Consider the following 12,891-nt stretch of genomic DNA (forward strand, 5'->3'; position numbering starts at 1 on the left):
CGACACGGTGGGCCGAAGGGCCTGTTTTGTGCTGTATGGTTCTATGGTTCTAAAAGGAACTAAAGATGAGCTAGGGTCGGGGGGGAGGAGAGCAAGAGAGAGATTAACAAAAAAACGACACCTTTTATACCTGAGGTAAGATGTACTCCTTAGCTAACAATAGTCCAATCAGGAAACCTATTAGATACCTGTGGCAAAATCAACCAATGAGAAAACACGTATTCACCTGATGGACGAACCAATAAGCTAGGAAGCGGCCATTCCTTGTACAGCCACTTGAGGTGTATTAAACACTGTACATGTTAAAAAACTACTTAAAACAGTCGAATCCAACAGATTGAAGTATCCTTTCAGCAGCCCACAGACTTCTTGTGTGTTTTTGAATGGCAAGGTATTCTTTCTCAACAGAAATCCAGAGGTTATGGAAGCAAGCAAAGCAACCTGCTTTGGAAAGAAGCTTTCTACTGTTTACCCTATCTCTTCCACCTCCCCCTCCCTCACAATTCTGTGTACCTCTATCAGCCCCCCCCACCCCCGTCCCCCAACCTCCTCTACTTCAAAGAAAACAAACTCAGTCTATGAAATTTGTCAACCAATCAGATTAAAGAATGCCCACTGAGCCAGGAAGTGTACAAATAAGAAAGTAGAAATCAGAACATTTCGTTCAATGTAAAATCAGAATCAGATCTATTATCACTGACTTAGATGACGTGAAGTTTGTTGTTTTGCAGCAGCAGTACAGTTTTCCTTGAAGGGGAGGAGGCTGGCTGGTAGAAGTACACAAAATTAGGAGGGGCAGAGACAGGGTTAGGTAGTAGGAAGCTTTGCTCCATAGTGGAGATGTCCAAAACTACAGGGCATATGTTTAGGGTAAGGAGCAAGAGGTTTAGAGCAGATTTCAGGAAGAATTTTTCCACCCTGAGGTTGGTTGAAACCTGGTGTAGCGGTTAGCGTAACACTATTACAGCGCCAGCGACCCAGGTTCAATTCCCGCCGCTGTCTGTAAGGAGTTTGTACATTCTCCCCGTGTCTGCATGGGTTTCCTCCGGGTGCTCCGGTTTCCTCCCACATTCCAAAGACATACGGGTCAGGAAGTTGTGGGCATGCTGTGTTGGCGCCGGAAGCGTGGTGACACTTGCGGGCTGCCCCCAGAACAGTCTACGCAAAAGATGTATTTCGTTATGTGTTTCGATGTACATGTGACTAATAAAGATATCTTATCTTATCTTAAATTTTTAACGCACTGCCCGAGTGCATGGTGAAGGCAGGTACTATCACAACATTTAAGAAATATCTACACGGGCACTTGAATTATAAAAGCATAAAAAGGCTACAGACCAAGTGCTGGTAAATAGTATCAGGTATATCACACAAAGCATTGGAGGAACTCAGCAGGTCAGGCAGCATCTATGGAGAGAAATGGACAGTCAATGTTTCAGGTCAAGACTCTTCATGAGTCCAGATAAAAGGTCTTGGCCCAAAATGTCAGCTACCCATTTCCCTCCATAGATGCTGCCTGACCCACTGAGTCCCTCCAATGCTTTGTGTGCTGCTCCATATTCAAGCATCTGCAGACCCTTGTGTCTCCAGTATTAGGTACATACTGGTTGCTGTGGGCAAAGTGGGCCAGTGGGCTTGTTTCTGTGCTATATGATTTCATGACTCCATGCCCATGAATCATACATTCAGTGCAAACCAGATAAAGTGTCCCTTGAATATCCGGGAACCTTACAAGCCTACTTGGGACAGATTTGAATATTTACAACACGGTGAGCTTTTTTTCCTGTGCTGTCTCAACACACGATGTAGTTGTGTGCCTGTGTTAGTATATACAGAACTCCTCCCCAGGTTCCACTGAAGGGTCAGCTACAAATATTATTGGCAGCCAAAAATGCAACTGGTATCCATCTGAGTGAATGCTCCCTCTGTACCTTGCTGAGCCACATGGGCAAATTTAACAGGACCAGATGGATATTTAAGTAGTTTGCAACTTCACGAGTGTCACTGGTGACAGTTGCTTAATCGTTGGCCAGCAGAGAGCATAAGATCAGAATCCTTATTGTCACGGTTTGCTTCAAGGGAAGACTGTTGGCAGCAAGGGTATTGGGAGGGGCTGGCATTGCAAGGGCTCCCATAGCTGGAGTGAGGTGGGCAGATACTGTTTTACTGGATAATCAGTACCCAATCTTTCCACACCAGAGAGGAACTTCATCCACTTCAGTGATACTAGTGGTCTTCCTACCACTTTTATACAAATTCTGTAGTATTCATGATAGGTTGAGTGAGCTAGGGCTTTTCTCTTTGGAGAGAAGGACGATGAGAGGTGACTTGATAGATGTGTACAAGATGATAAGAGGCATAGATCGAGTGGACAGTCAGAGACTTTTTCCCAGGACGAAAATGGCTCACATGAGGAGGCATGATTTTAAGGTGATTGGAGGAAGATATAAGGGGGATGTCAGAGGTAAGTTTTTTCCACACACCACTCTCTGTGTAACACAGTGCCAGCAGAGTTGTGAGGGCAGATACATTAGGGACATCTAAGAGACTCTTAGATAGCCACATGAATGATAGGAAATTGGAGGGCTATGTGGGAGGGAAGGGTTAGATAGATCTTAGAGCAGGATAAAATGTCAGCACAACATTGTGGGCCGAAGGGCCTGTACTGTGCTGCAATGTTCTATGTTCTATATAGGGTAGGTATGATTTATTTGTGGCTCAGTGGGTATCATTCTTGCCTCTGAATCAAAAGGATGTGGATTCAAACTACATTCCATTAATGTAAGTCCAAAAATCTAGGTTGACGTTCCAGCACAACCATGAGGGATAACCGCACAGTGAAAGGCACAGACCTTTGGATGAGCTGTTAAACCAATGACCTGCCTTCTCTTTCCAACAGATCATTAACTAGTCAAGGCCTCAACTCAGCCTCCTTTACTTCGATGGGATTGAGGTCAATCAAACTTGACAAATTGTCTTGCAAAAGCTGTAATCATATCAGAAGGTTTTACACGCAACTAAGCTGTGAACGTAGCTATCAAATCTCTTCGGATAAGAGAGTGAGTCTGATACTGATTTCCTCTATTTGCCAATGAGAGAAAAAAGGAAAGTAAAAAACAAGAGAGAAAGAGAGAGACACACAGACACAGAGAAAGAGAGAGAGAGACATACACAGAGAGAATGAGAGAGAGAGAAAGACAGAGAGAAAAGAGAAAGAGATGTAACAAGATTCTCCTGATTATTGATTCATTTCCAAGGATGTGACTGCATCAAACGTGTCAGAATCTAAAAAGAAGGAAAGTTGAAATGGTAACTAGGGAGGAACTTGTCTTGATTAGCTTGCAAACAATGTTATATCTCAATGATTTCCAACAAATATTTCATGCAACAATGAATCTTACTTCAATATGAACACAAATTTCACATTCATTCACAATCAAATCTCTATAAATAACCCACTTCTATACATGCATGTACACATACATAAACAGAGCATCTCTTGGGTATAAGTCAACCCAGACCTATTTCTGACTGTAGCAACAGCATGAAGATTTAAGGATTTGTATTCAGTTTGGACCACAGCTTCAGCTGACCACAGCAAGTCTATTAATTCTGTTCCACACACTGTTTTCCACTCTCTCCTTGCCCTTGGCCCTGATTGGAATACAATCCTCACATGGCATGTCCCAACTCCAAAATCCTTCTAAGAAGTGCTGAATGCCGGATTTGGAGTTTATTCAGAGCAGGTACATGATCCCCATGAAGCGTTGGTGACAGGTTCCCTTTCTCACCCCTTCGAGAACGTGAATCCTGGCCACAGAGTCAAAACCTAGGTCAGGCTCACACAGGGTGAGAAAAGTGAGTCTGAAGGTTGAGACTTCTGGAAGTGAGCAGCAGTTCCAAAACCTTGTCGGCATGGGAGCAGGAGCCAGCGCAGAGGAGAAACACTCCAGGGAGCTGGAAAAGAAGCTGAAAGAAGATGCTGAGAAAGATGCAAGAACAGTGAAACTCCTACTGCTGGGTAAATATAACTGTTAAATCATTCTAAACAGAGGCATAACAAAGAGTAAACATACTGACCACAGAAAGGTGTATTTGGCTTTGTAGTTAGACATTGAAGTTCACCTTCTTGTTGAGGATAAATGTAGATGAAACTGTTGAAGTGAGCTTGTGTATCTGCCTAACCTGCTGCTGATAAGATGTTACATAGGGGCTTTACTATGGAAGCTGATTAATGAAGGCAGAATTCTTATGTTTTCCTTTTAACTATTGTAAAGGTTTAGACAAAAGAAAATCAACTTAAAAGGACACCTTTGGCAGAACAATTCTATACAAAATGTGCTCCTTTCAATTCTTAAATGTTACTTAATTGTAGCTTTTATCTATTGAATTTGTCACTTATCACACCGAAGCACATAATAAGCATTCAATGGTTATTATGCTTTCCGTAATCAGACAATGAGAAGGACTTTTTTACAATTAGTTTCATCAGAAATCAAAATTCTCCTATAATATTCATTACAACTCCTATTTATTGAGATGTGAATCCAGAGGAAAGGTTACAATCTACGTTAAAAGCACCTTGTGTAACGTTGAGAAATGAGGATCGGCCTGTGGCCCCCGTAGACATTTTAATGTCCTCTGAGTAGTCTTAAAAATTGTCAATGCCAAGATGCCTTCCACAGTTGTCCCAGAGCTTTCGTGTGCTCTAATTTTGTCCTGGAAGTTGTTTCGAGGCAACAATTACATTTAAGCAAATGCCTTCACACAGGAACAGTGAAAAGGTACAGAATTACTAAAGGCCACTGGAGCTAACGAACCCCTTGCCCCTGGCATCCAGCATCCAGTTCCATCCACACTCCAGCCTGCCTGGTAAATTATTCCAACCATTAGTCAATGTTGAACATGATCCAATGAAGAAGGTGATCCTTGAATCTTTGCACAATGCAGGTTAATGCTTAAAGAGATTGACAACAATGAGCTTACTCATAAACAGGGCACTCAATTTATATCTATAATTACCTTTTGTCTATTATTCATGCTTTTCTGAATGCGTTTTTCAAACATATTTTGTAACCACTTTATTCACGTCACTGCTTTCAATTCACCACAGTGTCCATCAATTACACATCAGTGTCCTTTGAAACACTCGTCTTGATATACCTTATTCTCGGTTTAAGTTGCCAGTATGGTTCCAGACGGTATTTATTCTTCAGCCTTTATCACAAAGACCAATTATCATAGTCATTTATGTGGAAACTTTCTTTCTTTCTTTTTCAATCTTTTTATTGATTTTCAAATTAATACAGATTAATACATATAACATCGGTGATTATACACGTTATACAAAGTGATCAGGAGGACAATCATGACATATATAATCATAAAGAATAAAAAATATATTCTAGGCCCCACGGTCACTAGTAAGCGAATATATTTTAAAAAAATCAAGAAGGGAAAGAAAAAGATTTATTGTATAAAAAAAACCCAAATCAAAAAAAATTATAAGTAATAAAATGAAACAAACTAAAAAAAAATTTCAAAAGAAAAAAACTGGACTGATATTTCTCGATGAACAAAGGGCATTATTATGTCGTCAACTCCACTCCTCTAAGTTCAAAGATTATTGAAAAGGGATCTATATCATATGAAAATATTGAATGAATGGACTCCAAACTTCCTCAAATTTAAACGAAGAATCAACACTGCCACTCCTAATTTTTTCTAAGTTTAAACATGATATAGTTTGAGAAAAGCATTGAAAAGTAGTGGGAGGTATTGAATCCTTCCATTTCAACAAAATGGATCACTTGGCCATTAATGTAACAAAGGCAATCATACGACAAGCAGCAGATAAATGTACAAATTCCATCATTGGTAGCCCAAAAATTGCAGTGATTGGGTGAGGTGGAAACTTTCTGTGAGCAAGTAGAATGTGGTGTCCCTTCACTGCAATAGTGACTACATTTCAAAAATTACTTTATTGGCTGAAAACTGCTTTGAAACATCCTAAGGTTCTGAACTGTGTTACAAAAGTAAAATCTTTCTTTATTATATCATGTAATATTTTATTTACTTTATTGAAGACTTCTCTTAAGCAATTTCTGTAGAGCTTCAGTTTCTCTAAGCTGTTGTCTAAGTGTATCTTTAAACTGATCAGTATACATGAACTGTGATGTGCTGCATGGAATATGTACTCTAAAGAAGACTCAGTGATAAAAGAAATTTTGACAATACATTTCTGAGAACACCTTACCTTAATGCACCCTTCATTGTATTTTCTCATCATTGTAGGATAAAGGTGTTATACTTACAATGACATAGAGGTTGGCAATTTTGCTCATTAGACCCATGCTGGCTTATGGGAGCAGAATCTGATTAGTCCTTTCCACCTCTCCTTATTTCCCGACACCTCTGCAGCTCATTCTCTCTGACATGTGCCTACCAATTCCCCTTTGAGTCTTTTTCCTATTAATATACGTTAAAAGACAATTTACAGTCGCTAACTAACCTATCAGCAGGTCTTAGGATGTGGTATGAAACCAGAGAAAATGCAGGCAATCGTGGAGGGAATGTGCAAACTCCACACAGACAGCACCAGAGGTCAAGATTGAACCCAGGTCCCTAGAGCTGTGAGGCAAGCAGCAGTTACTGCTGCACCAGTGTGCTACCTGTGGGGCAGAAACACATCCTCTACACACACACACACACACACACACACACACACACACACACACACACACACACACACACACACACACACACACACACACACACACACACACACACACTCAATTCAAAAGGCTCAATTCCATCTATTCAATGTCACTATATTGCACTTTTAGAGCACATGAAAGAGAACATACTTTTTCCCCTTGTTTTTTTGTCTCTCAATCCTTAATGTCAATTCTGGCTAAAGCTGCTATTTTACATGATGGTAATTATTGTAGGCATTCCTTTATACTAGCAACCTAATCAAACTCAACAACCAGCCATTTTAAAAGATCATTAGGAGAAGATTAATATGTGTACTCTGTACTTGTGCAACACAATTGTTAGTTTCAGTTTCTTTCTTTGTGGCTTAGTATTGTTTCCTATCAATGTGCATGAAAAACTAAAAGGGAAAACATGATTTGAATTCATATACAGGTCCTCCCCATCTTACAAATGCCCAACTTATGTATAGCCATATGTATGAACAAGCATTTGGGAGACCAGCGGGATGGATTTGCCAGCTGCTGTGGGGGCGCAGGCATCTTCTGCTGGGTGGGAACTGGGTTTGTGACAATATCTGAATGGTTGAGATAAACACCCCGGTTTAGCTACACGTTGGCCAATGTCTTATTTAAATATATTGTCCGGCAGCCACATTTCCAACTTACAAACTGTTCAGGTTACGAACAGATCACAGGCACCCTGTCATAAGCTGGGGAGTGCCTTCTGTGACACCAGGGCATCTGAGTGCACAATACAGCCTGTGAAACACTTTTGATATGCAGTCGCTATTGTAACATAGGAAGTGCAGACACCGATTTGTTCACAGAAATGTAGAAATAACCAATTGTTGGTTGAGGGAAGAATATTGGCTTGGACACCATGATAAAGTCTTCAGATTTTCTGCAACTAAACTAGATAACAACAGTTCTACCAAAACAGAAATACTGATACTTGGACATTCATGGCTAATAACAGAGGAGGCATTTATTTATTGTTTATACACAGTACAGCAATTAATCAAGCAGTGTCTGTAACTTCTGTGTCTTTACAAATATTGGACTCTACTGGCGCCAATCCTTACATAGCATTTACTGCAGGTGAAATACTTAGATATTTGATGCAGAATGAGCAATAGTCCAAGGTAATTCTAGATATATACAGCCTAATGCTATAGAGTATAAACTGATAGTCTATTTGGGATTAAGCTCATTGTTATCAATTTAAACACTAACCTGTATTGTGCTTAGATACATGAATCCCCTTTGTCATAGAAGTATTCTCAATTTGACCAAATATACAGACTAAAACACGGAAACGGTGCATTGAAGAAAGAGAGAGAGAGACAGAGAGAGTGAGAGACAGAGAGAGACAGATAGACAGACAGAGACAGACAGAGACAGAGAGAGAGACAGAGGAGAGAGACAGAGATAGAGAGAGACAGAGAGAGAGAGACAGAGACAGAGAGAGAAAGAGAGAGAGTGTATTTTTTTCTGAGGGAATGGAAGTTCAGAACATACAGAAAACAAAACCCTGAGGAGGGGGCGTGTGCACGGCACAATTATGACTGCTTTTAAAGGAGGTCTTTAAACAGACACTTGTTGCAAACATACACACATATGCATGCAACTTAATAAGGCTTGATGAACATCAGTCACTGATGATCCTGTACCCTAACTCTGAGCAACAATGTAAAACAACTGCTATTGTGTTGGCCACACATTTTACATTGCTAACAGCTTTTATTTCCATGGACTTTAGTTTGGAGAAATGTAAATTGAACTACAATGTTTTAATCAAGAGTAAACACCAACATATAGGTCTACATCGAACCCACTTTCTTTCCTTTCCAAAGATCATTGTCTACTTGGTGATTTGCAATTCTCTGGCGTTGCCTTTCCTTGACACCCCAGTCAGTAGAATTCATGTGTAGTTCTTGACGTTGACTGTCCCTGGGGTTTAAAACTACACTGTTCATCACAACTAACAGTTATTGCTGGATAAAGACATGGAACGATTTTCATTTCTCTTCACTACAAGCACCAAATATTATTGTTAAACTTGGAATAGTTGACTCACATCTTCAAGATTCTTCACTTGTTTGGCTTAGCTGTTCAAATGTAAACTCTTCAAGCCTCCAAAAGCCAGATTCTGAAGTGAGGAATGTCGAGCAATATGTCACAATATGCATTGGAGGCAGAAGGAAATGAGAGAATTTGGGGAAAGTGCGGTTTCTAAACCTTAGCATGCTGGTCATTGAGAAATGCAGGCTTGTCGTAGAATAATGCATCTGCATTGCAATTTTGCAATTAGGAATTTCTGCATCTGGGTATGATCTTCAACCATTGGTGGATAAAAATGTGGAATAGTGATCCACAATAATTGCTGCTAGAAATATGGTTGTTTACAATTTGGATCAATAACTTGAGCTCAGTATCAAAAGTATAATTGCAAAATGACCAGGCTTCCCTGCTTCCTGCATGAAATAGTTCAACATTGCTTTGATTCTTCATCCCTTATGGGCTGTGTTTCAGTGATCTGTGAAATACAACTTAGGGCTAAACATCACAAAGCATGAGATTAGTTAAATTTAATTGTTCCACTTCAGATCCAACTTCATTCCAGTTTTCGTAGTCACTGAGGCCCCAGCCACTTACTATTCTGGATGTGTATTGAGCGCACTGCAGATTTTTCATATTGATCACTGTGGGGACATCCTGTTATTTTTTCTTTCATCCTGCAAGAACATCAAACAAGTTATAATCCTTCAAAAGTCATTAATTGCTCACCCATTGTCACAAGGAAAATCCATCACAGATAATGCCTTTGGTCTTCATATCATTGATGCTTCATTAATGGGAAATTAACTCATTAACTAGCATCCTGAAAATATTGCAGTGGATATTAAATCACTAAGTTACTGAAGCTTACAGAGACATGAGTCTTCTAACCGAAGTTTAAAACACCAAGTCTATCTGGGCCCATCCTTCAGCCCATCTATCCTTCAGCCCATTCATCTACCCAACTCTTTCACCAGAGCTAGGATTTTTTCCCTCTTTTTTCCTCTTCTTGAAGAAGGAAAATAATAAGAGAAAGTCAAGGAAACACCAGTCCCTTCAGAATCAGACATCATGCAGCAAAAAACGTTAAGCAAAAGTTGCTCGTTGTTGACTGGTCAGGAACTGAGGACAGCTGTGAGAATTGAAAGTCTTCGAAGGATTGTTATATATACTTTATTTCTGAAGAATATATTTTTAGCCTTACACAACTGATGATATTTCTAATGAGTATCAGAAATCTCCTCTTCAACTATTGCACCATCAACCACTTTTTTATTATGACTTCTCTTGTCTGTGATTTGGTTTAAATCCCACTTATCCTGCAGGGATAAAGCACACATCTTCTTCATGCTTCCAAAATAAATTAAATTTAAATTCACCCCTTCCCAATTCTCCATACAAATAAGTCAGAAGTGTAAAGCAATCTGCAATGTAACATTGTCTCACACTTTGAATCAAACTAGATGGCATGGACAATGAAGCTCTTGCTGCACTTGGGCGGTTTTGGTATTTTGGTGTTTCGTCAGCTCTGAACTGACAGTATCAGCCAAGATATGCTCTCACCTCCGAAGTGAGGTTTGTACCCACAGCCTTTAAGCATGAGCCAAGACTGAATCGAGACTAATACTTGTATCAAGATGGCACTTGAGCCTACAGACAAACTGCATTGACAGACAAAAGTAGAACTGTTTGTAAGAGATGGTAATATTGTGCACAATGCATTGTTATCACAACAATTAATGTAACTAATACCCTGCTGTGCACTAAGAGGATTATGTTTATCAGGAAGAAACATGAACTTAAATGAATAAATGGTATCATACAATGCTTTTAATGAATTTCACCAAATTTTGAGCAGCAATGTTATCTCATTACCAGGCATTTAATATCATGGAAGACATTTTATAAGTTTTTACCTCCACTCTAAATCAGACTTTTGTGGAATTATACAAAATTAAACTAGCTGGAATTAAATTATAAAAGGAGCACAATGTAGCAGGAAGCGCAAGATCAACGCCAGTGTAGGTCTCCTGTGTACCTGACAACACAACATATTGCCTTTCAGTTGGAATATTATCTCAAGATCCTTCATAGAAACAAAATTGTGACAATGAACCACAAAAGATGGCTAAAAGCTTATTCAAAGGGATAGATTTTAAGAAACAAATTAACAGAGGAGACAAAGGTGGAAGAGTGGTGAAGATTTAAGGAGGGAATGCTGGAAGTTAGGGCCTGGCCAGCAATGGTAAATCAATAAAAAGTGAAGACACACAGGAGGTCAGAATTGGCAAAGTCAGACAATTTCCAAATTCTAACCAAATTCTGAAAGTTTTTGCATATGATACACTGCAACACATTCTGGAACCTCTTCAGCCTAGGTTGTTGCAAAGTGTGACAAAGCGATATTAAATATAAAGCTGCTCGACCCACTGAGCTCCTCTGGCATTTTGTTTTTTGCTCCAGGTTCCATCATCTGCAGTCTCTTGCATCTCCAAAGCAATATAATTAGTGCACCAAATACAATAATCAGCTAATCTGTACACCAAGGGTTGGAAACAGCCTAGTCAGATATATTAAAACCACAGAAAGGAAAAATCCAGGTAATGATTACACACTGTGTTTGCACATAGCTCTTTCACTCTTAGTATACAGGGTCAAATTAAGGCCAGGCTTTAAATGAAAGTCTCCACTTTCTGCCTGGTATAAGAATCTTTATAGAGACGAGTTTTTGGACAGGTTTAATATACACAGGAGAATGAACTACAACAAAAAAAAAGTCTATAATTTGACACCAATTAGCACTAAATCAGCGGTGTCACTCAGAAAGGTCGTCCCGGGATGTGGAAACATCACTCTGGATATTGTAGACACTGACCTCCAGAAATTGAAGCAAAGATACATCATTGGGCTAACAATGAAAGGGTTGTAGTCTGCACTTGACCTATGTGCTATCTGGCCCAGTGTGTGTTGATCAGTCTGTCATCTCAAGAAGTTCTAACTATTTACCGATTGTAATTGAAATACTTGCAAAGAGATTATCCACTTGTCCAAGAAGCTGTAATTTACCCGCGATTCATCAGAGACAATATATGAACTCCTGTGCTGACACACAATCTATAGTGATATGCAGTGCTGGCTGAGATTCCATGGGTAGGACCCTTACATCTGAGTCAGCCTGTTATGGGTTTGTCCCACTGCGGGGACTTGAACACAAAACTCTAGGCTGAAAATCCAGTACCATTACTTGAGGTGCTGCCCTTATGGTGTGTTAGTAAACTGAGACCTTACTTTCAAATGACTAAAAGTAGCCCCATGGGACTATTTTGGAGATGAGCAAGAATTACCCTTGACAACATCACAATACAATAAATGATTATTTTTTGATTACAACATACGATTTCCTATGCTCAAATATGGCAGCCATGTTTCCTACTTTACAACAGCGACTACACTTCTAAAATACCTTTTGGTGGTAAAGAACTTTAGGACATGCGAATCCATGAAAACTGCTGTAGAATTGAGTCTTTTGCCCATTTTCACTTCCAGAGTGGTTAATGCTGACATAAGGTGAAAGTGTAAGAAAACAATTCTTCATTGAATGGTGGATGGCGTAAATATCAATACAAGTAACTCTCAGGGAGATTTCCTACAACCTCTACAGGGTTTCTCACTACAACTGGGAAGCATTAGACTTGCCAGGAACATACAAAGGGTAGATGCAAAGGAGACCAGGAAACATGAGAAGCACCTCAAGTGTACTCTTTCAAAACTGGAGCTGCCAGAATTGTCAACACCTGCCAATGATAAGAAACTGGATCCTTCCCTCTATCCCTGGCTTGGGAATACACACTGACCCAGGAGCCAGGAAACAGCTGCTCTGCCGGTAATAATTTCTGAGGGAACAACATGGCTTGAAGTTGTGGCATGGAAAGAAAAGTGCAGGAACCCATGGCAGATCAGTTTGCATCTGCAAAGAGAAAAGGAAGGTGATGATATTTTGGGCGTATACGCTGCAGGAGGTTTGAAAGATCCTGAGGTCTATTGCCAGAGCAATCAGCTAATGGGCTGAATGCCAACCTTACAGGCCAGAGCAGAGAAATTTGCTCTGGTCTGTAGA

At 39.9% G+C, this 12,891-nt stretch overlaps 1 protein-coding gene across 2 annotated transcripts in view; it reads left to right on the plus strand.

The window, feature by feature from the left end:
* The first annotated feature begins 3,915 nt into the window (after positions 1 to 3,915).
* Positions 3,916 to 12,891, plus strand: part of LOC127571112 (guanine nucleotide-binding protein G(t) subunit alpha-1) — a 49,109-nt gene continuing 40,133 nt past the window's right edge. For both annotated transcript variants that reach the window (XM_052017177.1, XM_052017176.1), the window contains exon 1: positions 3,916 to 4,021. In XM_052017177.1, the coding sequence (XP_051873137.1) occupies positions 3,916 to 4,021 (106 nt within the window). The remainder of the gene's footprint in view (positions 4,022 to 12,891) is intronic.

The sequence above is a fragment of the Pristis pectinata genome, chromosome 6 (genome assembly GCF_009764475.1).
Source record: "Pristis pectinata isolate sPriPec2 chromosome 6, sPriPec2.1.pri, whole genome shotgun sequence".
Classification (NCBI taxonomy): Eukaryota; Metazoa; Chordata; class Chondrichthyes; order Rhinopristiformes; family Pristidae; genus Pristis; species Pristis pectinata.